The sequence below is a fragment of the Biomphalaria glabrata genome, chromosome 6 (genome assembly GCF_947242115.1).
Source record: "Biomphalaria glabrata chromosome 6, xgBioGlab47.1, whole genome shotgun sequence".
Taxonomy (NCBI): Eukaryota; Metazoa; Mollusca; class Gastropoda; family Planorbidae; genus Biomphalaria; species Biomphalaria glabrata.
The window spans coordinates 2252659-2267682 of record NC_074716.1 but is presented as its reverse complement, the minus strand read 5'-3'; the positions used below and the strand labels follow the sequence as shown (position 1 = coordinate 2267682).

Sequence of the window (15024 nt, the reverse complement as noted above, 5' to 3'; positions counted from 1 at the left end):
GGTCCCAAACGGAGGATGCATATTCTATTATTGGCCTAACCAAGTAAAGTCCAATCCGTAGGGCAGAGGTTCTCAACCTTTTAAGCTCGCGACCCCTTTATACATCCCCCCCCCCACTCTGCCACGGACCCCCCCCCCCCCACTCTGCCGCGGACCCCCCCCCACACACACACACACATACAGCAATAGAAGAATAGACAATAACAGACCATATTTGCAATTGTCTTAGGCGACCCCTTACAAATCGTCAATCGACCCCCAAGGGGGTCGCGACCCACAGGTTGAGAACCCCAGCCCTAGGGGGTTCTATATACTAGAAATCGGCACTGGTGTCAGCTAAGTTTAGTGCCAGCTACATTTGGTATCAGCTAAGTTTGTACGTATGAAAATTCAACCCATGCGGACAATTGTAGGTTATGTTCCATAAAAAAAAAATGGCCGCCTCTTATCGTCTGATGTCCTCCTCCGTTAAATAGATGGCGCCACTAACGTCACGTGTCATTAATAAACACCAGAATTGATGATCTGTCTCAGGAAAGATCGATGGAAATGATTGCATTGTCCATGATCGATTGATTGCCTCCGTTAAGAAGTCCCAGCAACAGACGGATGCCAGGAGACGATTATCCCCCCTTGACTCCCAGGCTACGGCGCCGGGGACAGCACTGTGCACTCACAGCTTTCTTTGTCAGTGTCACAATTATCTCCCCTGAAAGGACAGCTCCCTGTTGGCGCCCTACTCGCGCACACACACACACGTTTAAATAAATGAGTGAAACCTGTTCATGATATTAACCGAGCTTTGCGAATAAGCGGAGTGCATGTGAAGAAAAAAAAATTCACATACAAACAGAATTCTAGTCAATAACATGTAACGTGATTCCAATATGAAGATCCGATTCCCTTTTCTTTAAAAAATGTCAATTATTTTTCTTTGAGCACTTTTTTTTAAATTTTGTTTGAAATATTCGTTGTTGTTTTTTAAACAAATTGCCAAAATAAATGTAGTAGGTGGTGGTGGTGGGGGGGGGGACATTCTATGGAGGTCTTTGGTGAATGCAATTTTTTTTTCCCTTTAGGCTTGACTCTGATGGTCTGAAGAATTGCTTGTCTAATCCAGTACATTGTTTGCCTTATGATTGAGGAATACTGTCTCCTTAACCTGCGTCGTAAAGCAGACGAGAATGTCTCTGGAGAATAGGGCTCCACGGTCAAATGAAAAAAAAGTGTTCTAGGAGATGAACTACAGACATTATACGACTGAAGGAGGCCAATAAAGTTAAGTTGTAACAAAATATTAATGTATTAACAAAGCGCGTGTCTGTCACAAATTTACCGATAAACCTTGATGAAATAGCAGAAGTCAAGGTAATAAAGATACTAAACTCGTTTTCAACCCAGCCAGGTAATTTAGTCTGTGCAAATAATAAAGACCTAAATAGTTCATTTAGATATAGAGGCTTAGTTTTCTCTAGTGCCAATAGTCGCTTGTTAACATGCATGACTCGATTAATACAATGATATTCACATTAGTAATACCATTAGTAGGCCTAAAATCTTTTAATTAAGAGACATTTCAGGACAGAAGACTAAAAAACTAGAGGCATAGTAATATAGACATAGATAAATATAGAGAGGCCGAAGGAAGTAACTTCATGTAACTTGAAAACTTGAAAAATTCCGAATTATGAAAAGTTGCATGATCTTCATTCTTAGAGATTAAACAAAACTCATAGACATAAACATAGACATATATAAATATAGACTGGAAGTAGGAAGTTATTTTTATTTGGGGGAAGTCAAATATGTTTTATGTACTCTATCTATGTGAAAAAAAAAATGGCGGCAATTGAGCTATAAATTCTAGGACTAACATTTCAGCCAATATATAATTATGATCTTTAGTTTTGAAAAGTACAAAACTGCCATATTCCCAATATTTTGCCTTTGTTTCATAATCATAGACATAGGCAAATATATATAGGTTTGTGATGTGGATCTATGTTTGTTGACATGGCTTCTTTATTAATGTATGGCGGTCGTCTTATCGATTCAAATTGTTAGAATTAGTTTTTAGTCAAAAAAGTCAAAGAAAATCAGCAGAACGTGCTCTAATGTTCGTAGTTCGATAGGCCAAGGATAAATTCTAAAGGTTGAAAAAAAATTGAATATTATACACATTAACTTTTAGTTTCAGTAAGTCAGAATAATTCAGTATCACTGTGACTGTGACTAATTTAATATTGTCAATATTGATAGATCTAAATCTAATAAATATGACTAATATTTATAATAACTAGGTCTAATTCTAATACTTTTCATACTTTTTACTACAAACTATTAAACTAGTCAGTCGATCATCTATGAATTCTATGCATGCAGACTATAGACTAGATCTAGTATAAGTATAGATTATACTAATTATAGATATGATCTAGTGACAATCTTGAATCTAGTCCTAGCTAGACTATTTATATACTAACTATAGACTAGACTATACAGATTACAATTATAGTTTATAGTATAGTATAGTACTAGTAAAAGTAGTATTTTTTTTACTATAGTATTTATATAGACTAGATCTAAATCTAGTATTTAAAACTAGTTATAATTAGGCACGATTTGAGATATAATAATACAGAAGGGGTTATATCAATTATATAGGTTATGACTGAAAAAAACAACAACTATAAATACTTTTAATTTTACACTGCTCATAACTGCTGTATAACTTATACAAACTTATCTTTTCCCAAATGTTTCCCATAATAATTTTTACTTTATCGTCCAGTCTATATATATATATATGTCTATGGACATAAATAAATATAGACTGGCCGATAATAGAGTTTTATGAAACGAAAATTTGTGACTTGCATTTCTGTGTACTTTATTTAACTTTTATACATAAATGCTGTATAATAAAGTCATGAATAAAGTACACAAAATTGCAATTCACAAATTTTCGTTTCGTAAAACTCTTTAATCGGCCAGTCTATATTTATTTATGTCTATGACTGAACCATAATCTTTAAATGTGAAAACAAAATCTAATAAAATACTCCCAAAGGCACAAAGATAAAAGCACATTTAAAAAAAAAAAATTCCCTATGCAAGAACTATTTGGTACAAGCAACCTCTTCCCTGGTACCTTGCAGCACGAAAAGGGCTGCCTAAATCAGCCGATAAAATCAAGTCTCTAGTTAACATATACGACCAGATTGAAACCTAGATAGGCACATAACGCAACTATCTTGTTTTTTTTTTAAGGAACGTCAGTAATTTATAAGATAAGATGATAATGGTAGTTATACAAAGCACTTACCAAGATAGAGAGAGTCCCGTGAGCACGCGATTTGGTCGAGATATCTAGGTCAGTGCTCAACTGCTGTGTAGCTTTTGTGTAGCTTGAGTCAGTCAGTCTGTGTGACCTGTGTTTCCATCGAACTATCTTCACCGAGAGCTTCATGGGATGAATCAAAGGCCGCAATGGCGTTAAGACACTTCGACCTGTGCAGTGTTCATTGTCTGCAGACGACATATCTGAAGTGACCTTGACATTGGAGTGAGGAAAAATCGCAGGGCAAGTACAGCGCTTCATCTTTGCAACCTGGACCCTCGTAAGCACTATTTGGAATTTTCAATATAAATTTTCGCTTCTAGCAAATGTCATCTTCACATATCCGTTAGTTACACAGCGGTTCTCAACCTTTTATGCTCGGCGACCCCTTTTTACAATTCCCCACTCTGCCGCGACCCCCACCCTCCCCACACACACATACAGCACAGCAATAGAAGAATAGACAAAACAATCCTTATTTTCGATGGTCGTAGGCGACCCCTGGCAAATCGTCAATCGACCCCCAAGGAGGTCGCGACCCACAGGTTGAGAACCCCTCCGTTAGTATCTTGAATCGTTGGGGCACCGCACGATGTGTCGACCAATGTCAAGGACGCTATTTTAAAAATAACGATGATGTCAACTAAACACACACAAAAATAAGAATCCTGTATACGAAAGAATTTACAAATTTGATTTTACAGCGGCAAAAAGTTCACAAAAGTTGCCATGACTCTTTTAAAATACAAATCAACATTTCTTGAAGTCTGTGGTAATGCGCCAAATATGAATATGTGCAATTGAAAATAGTCTATTTTAGAAACTACCAACCAATCACCTGATAGTCCATATGAATATTTGCAATTGAAAATAGTCTATTTTAGAAACTACCAACCAATCACCTGATAGTCCTCCAGCTACAATTGAAATTATTTATTTTAATATTAGCATAAAGCATAATATGCAAAAATGTTAAACCTAATAAAAACATTGAAGTCCAATGCATTTAAGCTTTCAGTTAACACGAATCAGAAGTACACACTGAGGGCATAGAAAGGACTACTCCTGTAGTGCTTAAGATACTGGGCCGTCCAGCGAAATGAATCGTAGCCCCCATACGTATCGAGTGACCGCCCAGACACTCCCCCTCCCTCCCTAACGCTCGTCTCGGAGTTGGGCGACACTCGATATACGCTATGCGGCACTCTCTCCACGCTCTGTCCGTAGCGACAGCATCGGGAGTAGTAGTTCGGACAAAACCAGGCAACATATGCCCAAATAGGTCAGTGTTCCCGTCCTACACCGCGCAATAATCCACAGTACACGTAGAGTTATCTTCTCTTTTACATTCTCTAACTCAAGAAAACAGATTTGGAAATCTTTCCCCACCGACCTATACAAATATTGATAAGATGTGCGTATTCATTGCTATGAGTGGCCTCCCTTAGGTTTATAATTTACCAACGTTACTAACCTTCGTAACAGCCAATTAAAAGACAATTTAATTACTTCTACATCTAGATGACAAACACCAAATAAAACTTTAAAAAAACGACACAGAATAAATGTCAATCATTTCTCCAATTGGGAGTAGGCTATTAACAGAAGAAAAATCGAAGCAACAATTATGAAGAAAAAATCTTCAATTAAGAAAACAACAAATAAGTGGCCGTCTGGTTCACAGGGGCAGAGAAATGGCTGGCAGCTCAAAGCAAAGATGGAGAAGATTGGTAGACCATGACAGGATGGACACTACTGAGGAAGCTACCTAAAGAACACCGAGTCCGATGGCGAAGAAATGCTGCGGCTCTATGCTCCACTCCAGAGTCCAAAGAATTAACAGAACTAATTGAATTGGACTTGCGGGATTGAACTGTCGTCACTTCGATGATCGTAGGACGTAATCATCTTCTTTTTTTGAAGTGACGTCTGTATTTTATAAGATAAGATAAGACAAACATCTTCTTTTTGAAGCAACGTCTGTATTTTATAAGATAATATCCTGAGGAGGTTTAGGGCTCTTCAAGGGAGGAATGGAGAAAGACGGTTGACAGATCTTGTGTAGTGCCCCAACGGTACAGGTTGATATAATGGTATTGTGTGCATAATGTAATAATAATGTACAATTTTACCTTTCTATTCTTTTTTTTTTAAGGAAATAAAACAGGTTTTAATATCTTAATTTTTGTTTAATTCGTAAATTTAAGAAAATAAAGTTCTGTACATTAATGACAGTTGTAGGCCTACAGTCGCTTATTGGAGATTAACAGTATGCCCTCCATGGTAACACACTTACATAGATTATAATACTTACATTGTTATGGTAGATGAATTTAACAATAAATAAATATTCGATAGAACAAATACTTAACAAACTCTTCCTGATCTAGCTGTATATATATATACTATCATAATTTTTTTTTTTTTTTTAAAAAGGAAACCTCAGAATTTGCGCTATTCAGTTTTAGCTTTATCATCATAGGAATCCTTGGGCCTTAGGCCTCTTTTTTGGGCTTTATGTGCCTCTTTTATGGGCCATCTTGCCTCTTTTGTGGGCTTTTTTTTTTATAATATGTTTTTAATTGTAAGTTACAATTCACAAGTATTAAATCATAAACAATTTTTTTTGCTTTGAAATTTTGAAATTAAACATGGATTCGCCACCAAACTTTTGTGTTCAATATACTTTTTAAAGTATTTTTTGTTTATCATTAAAAGCTGTTAAGCGCCATGAATGAAATATATACAGCAAATATATTACCCTTCGTCACGTAATGGAGCTAAAGAACAACCACTCGTGTTGTACAACTTTACAATGCTACTCTTCAATAAGGAATTATCTCCCGTACACAATCAGGCACACACAAAAAAGTTCGAGGAGAAGAAAACCTTTACCATCCTTTGTGAAACTAATAAAGGGAAATGACTCACAAATTCGAGATTCTTAAAAATTATGTCGGCTGCAAGGGGTCCAAGAAAGTGGGGGTTCCAAGCTATAACTTCGATGTGTGAAACCAGCACTGACCGTCTAGCAGACCACAGGCTTTTCACAAAGTCGATATAAACTCTCTCCGTATGTCTGGTATACATTTTAAATATGTTATTTCTCCCACACCCATTCTAAGATCAAGTTGAAACTTTATATAATTATGCATTGCTCACTACATATTATCTATGATGGGAAAGCGTGGTCGAGAGGCCAATTTCTCTTGAATATATCTTGGCCTGGCTACCTGTGAAGGGGGCTCGAGGTTCGACACCCGACTCTGGCAGGGTTGTGTTTACTGAGCGCCCAAAGGCAGCACGGAAAAACCCTCCCCTAGATACTCCCTCCCCATCACTGGTCCTCAAATGAGATTGGACTAAAGCGCCCTGAGCATGCCGTAGGCATTGAACGTAGCGCTATACAAAAACCATAAGTTAATTTTTTAATTAATTTGTACAATATGAATAATATAGTGAGTGATATATTATTTTATCTAATATATTACAGACGTTACTTTAAAAATGATAATTACGTCCTACGCATTTTTTACAATAGTTAGCTGGTCAACATGGGGTCAAATCGCTGCAGTAACCCTGTCTCTAATCTCTTGGTTTGTGATGCGGTCTTTGAATGTGATACCTAGGATCCTTCTGTAGCATCTCAATTCTATTGCTAGGATCCTCCTCTCTAGCTCTGCAGTCAGTGTCCAAGACTCGCAGGCATATAAAAATGTGGCCTTGGCCAGAGATTGCATCAGTCTGACTGGTATCGAGGGCCCTAAACATTTTCAGAATAAAAGATTTTTTTTTATTGTCAATTCTTTCTAAAGTTTTTTCCCCTCAAAAAATAAAATTTCAATAAAGAATCAGGCCCTGTTTTTATCATTTTTTTTTATTTTTTATTGTTGGGGGCTTCCTTTTATTGATTTATATGGACAGTAGTCCCCCCCCCTCCCCCCGCTTGCCATCTCCTAAATCCAAATGTGTGTACTTCAACTATATTCATTCATTTTCCACTAGGATGAAAAAAAAACTTAAAATCTAGCTGAAATCAACTAGAATCATTTTGATGTTAAAGCAGTCTGATACACTAGCACAGAAATTATGCATTCACTAGGACACAAACACGAATACAAAACAAAAAAAAAAAAAAACTTAAATCCAGCTGAAATCAACTAGAATGATTTTGATGTTAAAGCAGTCTGATACACTAGCACAGAAATTATGCATTCACAAGGACACAAACACGAATACAAAACAAAACAAAAAAAAATCTCCAGAATTGGCCAGGATTTAGTGACGCTTTAATGAACAAGTCAATTACATGGATGTATGTAAGTCAACTGTTTATACAAAAATGTGATTAAAGTTAATAAAAATATATTTGACATCCGATCTTGGAAGGTCGTATAATCTTTCTTCGGCAAATCTTTCAATGTAGAACATTCCTAGTGGAAGTTGTGTGTGTGTGTGTGTGTTTGTGTGTACACGTCATGCTACAAGCTCATCTTGTCCAGCTCACGTGACATCTGGCACATGGTGCAACAAATACAACAGCAACAAGTCATGACGCAATCGCCACAGATTGAACCCTAAAAGAAAAATAAGTCATAAGTAAAGGGAGAAAACTAAGAAATTTTTGTTTTCAAAATGCCTTCAAGGTTTGTGTCCCTTATATAATTGAAATGCACAGTACAGAGTCGAGTTCAGTCTGATCTGGTTAGGGGAGGTATCCCTAGAGAAAATTGAGTTTTAGGTCTAGAATATCGATTTTTAACTAATAACATAATTAAGTAGATCAATCATTTTTCTTTACATTCCAATCATTTTTATTGCTTAAATCTGTGTCTAAAACATGTTTTTTTAATGTTTATGTAAGGGCTATGAGACAAAATCTTAATAAAATTAATACTTTAAACTCATTTTTCTCAAAATGTTAGTTTTTGAACATGTCATTGTGCCTTACTAGGAATTTCTCCTAAACTACTGGATAGATTTTGATGAAATTTGAAACACTTCTTAAGGACATCATTAACTTTACTCGTACAATGAATTTTTTTCAATATTTTATTTACTTTTTTTTTTAAGTATTTTTAATTAATATTTATCCTGTTTTTTTAGGTCTAAAAAATAATAAAAATTCAAAAATGTGTAAAAAATTTAACATACTTAAATCTTTAATTCTGACGTTGTACCAATTTAGAGGTTTTATCTTTTAATTCAATTTCATGTATTTCTGATCAATAGTTTTTACAAAATTCAGAGTTTTAATTTGTATACAATAAACAATATGGCCGCCGTTACCATGGCAACCATCATTCAAAAAAACTTTTTTTTTTAGCATTATTTATTTTAGAATATCATTATATGTTACCATAACAAATCTCAAAGGCCTAGCTTTAGAAATAACAAAAATAAGATTTTCAGGGATACCTCCCCTAACTAAGGAGACCAGAGACCTGAGTATTGTTAATCAGTTAATGCGGGTTACTAAGCATAGCAAGATAGCTGCCTGGTCCATCGTACTCTGCCCGCTGTCACCCCTCGTCGTTTGGACTAAGAAGTAGTTAATATTCAACTCTAAAAACACCTGAAACATGTCAGACATTTTACAAACATCTATTTTGTTATTTTTAATTTGTCTTTATATAAGTATAATTTTTAAAAAATTCAGTTTACTATTTAAACATTAAGGCTTTTCTTCGAGTCCGAAGATTAATGAGGAATAAATTATTTCCCGTGGCTATGCAGCTCCAGTTGCTTGCGACCTCAGAACGAGACAGCAGGAGGTCACTCACAAAGGGCCGCGGGGTACACATTTGAGACCAAAAGAAAATCCGCTGCCCAGGACAGACGCAGGCGGCGAAAAGAAATTCTTCGTTGCTTGTATTAAGCATCTTTTCCCCAAAAAGTTTTTTTTTCCCACTTGAATCTAAACACTCAGTAACCTACCTTTATCCCTCCCATTGTTCTGAGCTTTGTCCTGAGAGCCATGGCGCCACCTGGCGTACAGTACATCAAGAAGGCGCACTCATCGAGCCTGTTGGCCAGACGACACATCATAATCGCCGGACACACGAAGGTAAGGATACCTAGGAGAGAAAACAATGCAAGCAGTACATGTCATTGCAGACGTGAACACGCAGTGGCGTAACGAGGGTGACATTCGCCCGGGGGCGCTCCCGAATTTCCCGCCACCTTCCCATAGTGTTCGTAATCCATATCTTATCTTATATAATACTGTTACGTCTCTCCTCTATCAGGCCTTCTGCAAAACACTGCTAAACATAACATGTAAAACATCAACTTGACAACAAAGTCTCAAGTGTGGCGGTTTATTTACAATTACATCAACAACAGCCAATAAACACAATTGGCTACACTAACTTCAAATGTTTTGCTACACAACAGAACTGCCTAACTGATCACTACAAGTCTCTCTAGCTCGTACAGCTACATTTTCGAGGACTCACTTCGTAGCACACTGTCCTTACTGCTTGCTGTCCTGGACTCTACTGTCCTTTATTTTACACACTGTCTCTCGTCTGTAACGGCTTTTTGGTCACATGACCAAAACATTGGTCATATTGCGTGCATTAGCAGTAATATCCCTTGTTCAACAGCCCTTGACCTGTGTGATTGGCCTGAATCATGTGTGTTAGTAGGGCCGCACACACATTAACCCTTTCAGTCCGCCACTAGGGTTATATAACAATACAGACCTTACTTCAAAAAAGAAGATGATTACGTACTTGCCTAACAGTCAGCAGTAACCAATACAAAACTTACTTTTAAAGTAAACGAAGCGTAAATAAACGAAACAATCTAGAGACGTCTGCTAGTTTGTATTTTGATACCCATGTTGGCGCCCCCTACTCTCCGGTTCCCAGAGCAGCTGCAGCCAGGGCCGGTCCTACAGGTTGCGGGGCCCTATGCGAAACGGATTTCGCGGGGCCTTATATGGGTTGTGATAAGGATAATAAGTGAAAATTAAGATTTTGTATTAGAAAATAAATTCGTCTTTACATTTTATTCATACTTTACTAAGTACAAAATCACTGTCAAATTAACTTTACGAGCCATGGTAGTTAGTTTTTCAACAAAAAGCCGATAAACATTAAGATCTGCCTTTTACATTTACTATCGACTCGCAAAATATCGCTTTTTTTTTAAGAGGTCGAGATAGATTTAGATCTATATTTATGTGCCAGTGACTTGACTAATTGAAGTAAATTAAGTATTTGAAGTTCTTGTTTTGATTAAAATTGTCTTATTGTTACATTTCTATTAAATGGAAGCTGACAATGCCATTTTTTTTTATCGCGAGTAGTATTTGCCTTTTCCATATTGAATTTTTGAATGACACATCAAAATGACAATTTTGTCTGTTTTAAGATTTGCATCGGTTTTCAGAAGATTTTCATAATCTCAGGACATTTTTATGTCTTTTTCTTATATTTTATACTTTCAGGAGAATTCCAGGAACCCTTTAATAAGAAGTTAAAATGGTTTAGTTTAATAATTTACACCTAGAATTCCCATCGTGCGGGGCCTATGAAAGTGCGGGGCCCACTGCCACCGCATAGGTTGCAGTGGCCTAAGACCGGCCCTGGCTGCAGCCTGCCCCTTACTGCCTACTCCCCGATTCGTACGCCACTGTAAAAATGGATGCAAAAATTGTGTGGACCTATGTTGACGGTCATTGACTTGTAGCACCAAACAGCTGGTAGACAACTAAACCCCTGAAGGCGTAATACATTATAACAAAAAAAACTTATAAATACAGACAAAATCAAGTTGGTATTAGACAACATAAATGTACTAGACTTTAGTCATATAACAAAATTTAACTCACTACAATAGCACAACCTTTCAGTCTCACGTTCTGGAGTCGTCTCCCCTAACTAAGACCAATGACCACAATGCCATCTTGCATCATTCACAACCAATCGCAAACCTATTCCCACAGTCACCATAGAAACACACACACATCATAATAATAACCATCTTATCTTATATATTACAGACGTTTCTTCAAAAAAAAAAAAAAAAGATAATGACGTCCTCTGCCATTCATGTGTCAATCTAGTCATGCATGTTAATCAATGCCTTAAATTTCGCCAAGTCGTTGGTTTTCCTGGCTGATCGGTATAGTCTCATTACATAAACGCACAAATGTTAAACGAACAAATGTTAAACGAACAAATGTTAAACGAACAAATGTTAAACGAACAAATGTTAAACGAACAAATGTTAAACGAACAAATGTTAAACGAACAAATGTTAAACGCACAAATGTTAAACTCACAAATGTTAAACGCACAAATGTTAAATGCACAAATGTTAAACGCACAAATGTTAAACGCACAAATGTTAAACGCACAAATGTTAAACTGACAAATGTTAAACGCACAAATGTTAAACGCACAAATGTTAAACGCACAAGTGTTAAACGCACAAATGTTAAACGCACAAATGTTAAACTCACAAATGTTAAACGCACAAATGTTAAACGCACAAATGTTAAACGCACAAATGTTAAACGCACAAATGTTAAACGTCCAGGTACCAATCCATTAGAGAAAAGTAGATACATTTTTTTAAATTTTTTTTTGTTTTTCGAGGATTTTCTACTTTTTTATGAGGACGTTTCGGCGAGCCGGATGAAACCATGTAGCGGGCCGGATTTTAGACACCACTGCACTAAACCTAAATCAAGAGTCATTGTACAGTTGGAGTTTGAGCGAGACCAATCGCCATAGAAGGCCTGAAGAAAGACCTGCAACGTCACAACCTGTGGGCAGTGAAGACCAATAGCTTGTTGCCACGTCACAGGTCTGTTCGGCGTGGCAGCCATTGCTCTCCACTACCCATTTCCGGACCGCAACTTCCAGGTCAGTTTGTAACAAATGGTCTCAGTTGAAATGACTACCAAGTCAATGTAACGGAACACCTGTTTCGGACATCTACAATGATACATATATAACTGATTCGCGGACCTCAATACAGATCACTTGGATTCATTACCAAGTTCTTTTTTGTCATGAAACATTTGGGGCCATTATTTTTAGATAGTAGTGCACGCATTAGTCCTGATGTCTAATATTCAATTCATGCAGAAGGGAAAAAAGATGTTAGTTTTTTCCCGGACGAAACCGCAAATAATGCTTGAAATATTCAAATGACCATAAACCATATTTGTAATCAATATATTATCCTTATTGTGTATACTACACCTAACAAAACAGGATGAACCCATATTTATGGCAATGTATACTGAATAAAAGATAAAAATAAACAAATACTACTGGTTTTGAAATAATTATTATTATAGTATTTAACGAACTATTCTCTAAGAGTCTACAATATCGTAATTTCCATTCAGTTTTACTCACAGCCAGCGAAGTCGTTCAAACAGGAACAGATCCCAGACGTCCAGTCTCTAGACTGCATCTTGTCCATTGGGATGACCAGGAAATCATTGCCGGTGTCGCCAGTCTGACCAATGACCACCGTGTTGCTGAGGGTGTTCTGATTGGTCACTACAGGCGCGGCCACGGGCTGCAGAGTTTGGTGGTAGGTTGGTGTTATATAAGATGGACCTTCGGGTGGATAGTGCTGCAAGAAATGTAAACAAAAAGAAGCGATCTAGAGAAATGTGGTGGTGGGTAATACAATAAACCCTTTAAAACTCAAATGTTTTTGTTTTTTTTTAAAGATGAAGATTTGGGAGAGAATTAAAATAGACAAATCTGAAAGAATTTGTATTGAATCAATGAAGAAATCTTAGTCTTGGAAGATCACTGTTGTCACAAAATAGTTTAAATGTGACTTCAGCGGAGAAATTTTGACGTTTGATTCTGCACTTGCTAAGGCGTTCATTCAAAGTCAGGTCCCAAGTAAAGTAAAGTACCCCTTTCAAGACCTTGTGGTCTATAGGGCAGATGATGTAAAGGTCATCTGTTTCTTGGCCTACGGTTAATGAGGGTGTCATGTGGCCAGCACAACGACCAACCGCCCCTTTACTTTTCCCCAACTAATGTCAGGTACCCATTAAAGATCCCGAAATTTAAAATCCCAGTCTTCACCAGGATTCGAACCCGAGACCCCGGTTCAGAAGCCAAGCGTTTTACCGCTCAGCCACCGCGCCTCAAGTCTCAAGTACAGACATTATTTCATTAATATAGACGTACTGTGAAAAATATTAACAAAGGGGCCTACCAAAACAAAAACAAAATCATTAAGGACCGGAATTGTGGGCAAAGCTATTGGTATCTCAATACCATATACTTAAGCCAAAATAAGTTTAATCAAAGTAACTCTGACATTGCACAATTTTAAAATTACTTTTATAGAGCGCAAGTGGTCCAATCTTATTTGTGGACCAGTTGAGGTTTTCCCTTTCTGCCTTTATTCGCTCAGTAAACACAACTCTGCTAGAGTCGGGCTTCGAACTACAGCCTTCTTAATACGTAGACAAGCGGTTTATGTCTCAGCCACTCCGTCGTAATTCCGATGGCATTAACACAGAAGTAGGTCTTTGAGTGGTGCTCTACTTGGACTACTGTGTATACATTAAAACTTAGCTGGAAATGAAATCGGTATTTTGATATTTGATATTTTAGGGTTGTTGGCACATCGGCACAATTTAGGCCATGTCGTGCCTATAATCCCTCAAGGATTATTCTCCCCTTTATAGCTCCTAAATGTTATATTTCAAAGGAAAGGTTTTTTAAAATAAGGTCCATTCATAGCTTAAATAGTAAAAATGTATATAATTCTATAATAATCTGTTGTAAATATTATATACTCACAATTCCTTTGCCCTATCACAAATAAATTTTTTGTAGTAAATCCCACCTCCCGGATAAAGCAAGGTATTTTCCCAGGGTCGACATTACCAAACAATGTTTTTAAGTTGTCTCATCATCATCATCATCACTCCTTTGAGTTCCTCATGGAACATAGGGCCTCGACAAAAACACGCCACTCTCCACGGTCTCTTGCTAGCTTTTTGATGGTGTCCCAGCTCTTCCCGGTCTTCTCTGCTTTTTAAGTTGTCTGCTCCAAAATATTTCCCTTTAATATCCTGGTATCTGGGGCAATCACTGAGGATATGTTCCATGGTGAGACGAGAGTCACTGTACTCACACAGTAGGGGCTCCTCTCTATCACAAAGGAGTGGGTGGTGTAGGTGTGGCCGATCCGGAAATGAGATCAGTTATAGCTTTTAAAATACACATGGTGAAACAAAACACGGAGTAAATATTACAAATTGGCAGCATAACAATACATACCATGATAACTTCAACAAAAATATTTCGTTGTAAATCTTTTTAAAAAGTTTGTCCGAAATGGTGAAATATATGAAATGGTCACTTTCTGAGTGGACAATGGAAAGAGCACAGTACACAACAGACACTGTGACTGGACTTCCAGATTCCGAGTGTGTAGCACACAACAAGGTGGACACAGCCTCACGTTCTTGGAAGTGAGTTGTGTTCGTTGGTCAACACTGGACGCTGTTACGTCAGCACGGTCAGTGTGACTTTGGGTGGGAGGCTGAAGACAAGGTTAATCTCGAACTGAATTTTTTTTTTTTAAAGTAGTTACTAGTAACCCTTAACCCTCTCTCTCTCCACCACTGGCGGATCCAGAATGGGGGGGGGGGTAGGGGCGATCGCCCCGTCCACTTGAAC

The 15024-nt window shown here is 37.3% G+C and overlaps 2 protein-coding genes across 3 annotated transcripts in view; both read right to left on the bottom strand.

Annotated features, from left to right (window-relative positions):
- Positions 1 to 4532, bottom strand: part of LOC106064131 (uncharacterized) — a 43232-nt gene extending 38700 nt beyond the window's left edge. For both annotated transcript variants that reach the window (XM_056033544.1, XM_056033545.1), the window contains exon 1: positions 3326 to 4532. In XM_056033544.1, the coding sequence (XP_055889519.1) occupies positions 3326 to 3601 (276 nt within the window). In that variant the 5' untranslated portion in view covers positions 3602 to 4532. The remainder of the gene's footprint in view (positions 1 to 3325) is intronic.
- A 3080-nt stretch (positions 4533 to 7612) lies between these two features.
- Positions 7613 to 14786, bottom strand: LOC106080190 (placenta-specific gene 8 protein-like). The gene is made up of 4 exons (XM_013241516.2): positions 14623 to 14786; positions 12721 to 12943; positions 9278 to 9417; positions 7613 to 7917 (listed from the first exon to the last, which is right to left on the bottom strand). The coding sequence occupies exons 1-4, from the start codon at positions 14623 to 14625 to the stop codon at positions 7822 to 7824; spliced, it is 462 nt and encodes a 153-aa protein (XP_013096970.2). The 5' UTR covers positions 14626 to 14786; the 3' UTR covers positions 7613 to 7821.
- Between the last annotated feature and the right edge of the window lie 238 nt (positions 14787 to 15024).

Bases quoted from the DNA above. Each gene is read 5' to 3' on its own strand.
- LOC106080190 (XM_013241516.2), bottom strand. The intron at 9,418-12,720 runs GTGAGTAAAACT...TTTCTCTCCTAG, and splicing joins TTTGAACGACTTCGCTGGCT to GTATCCTTACCTTCGTGTGT. The intron at 7,918-9,277 runs GTAGGTTACTGA...TTTTTCTTTTAG, and splicing joins GAACAATGGGAGGGATAAAG to GGTTCAATCTGTGGCGATTG.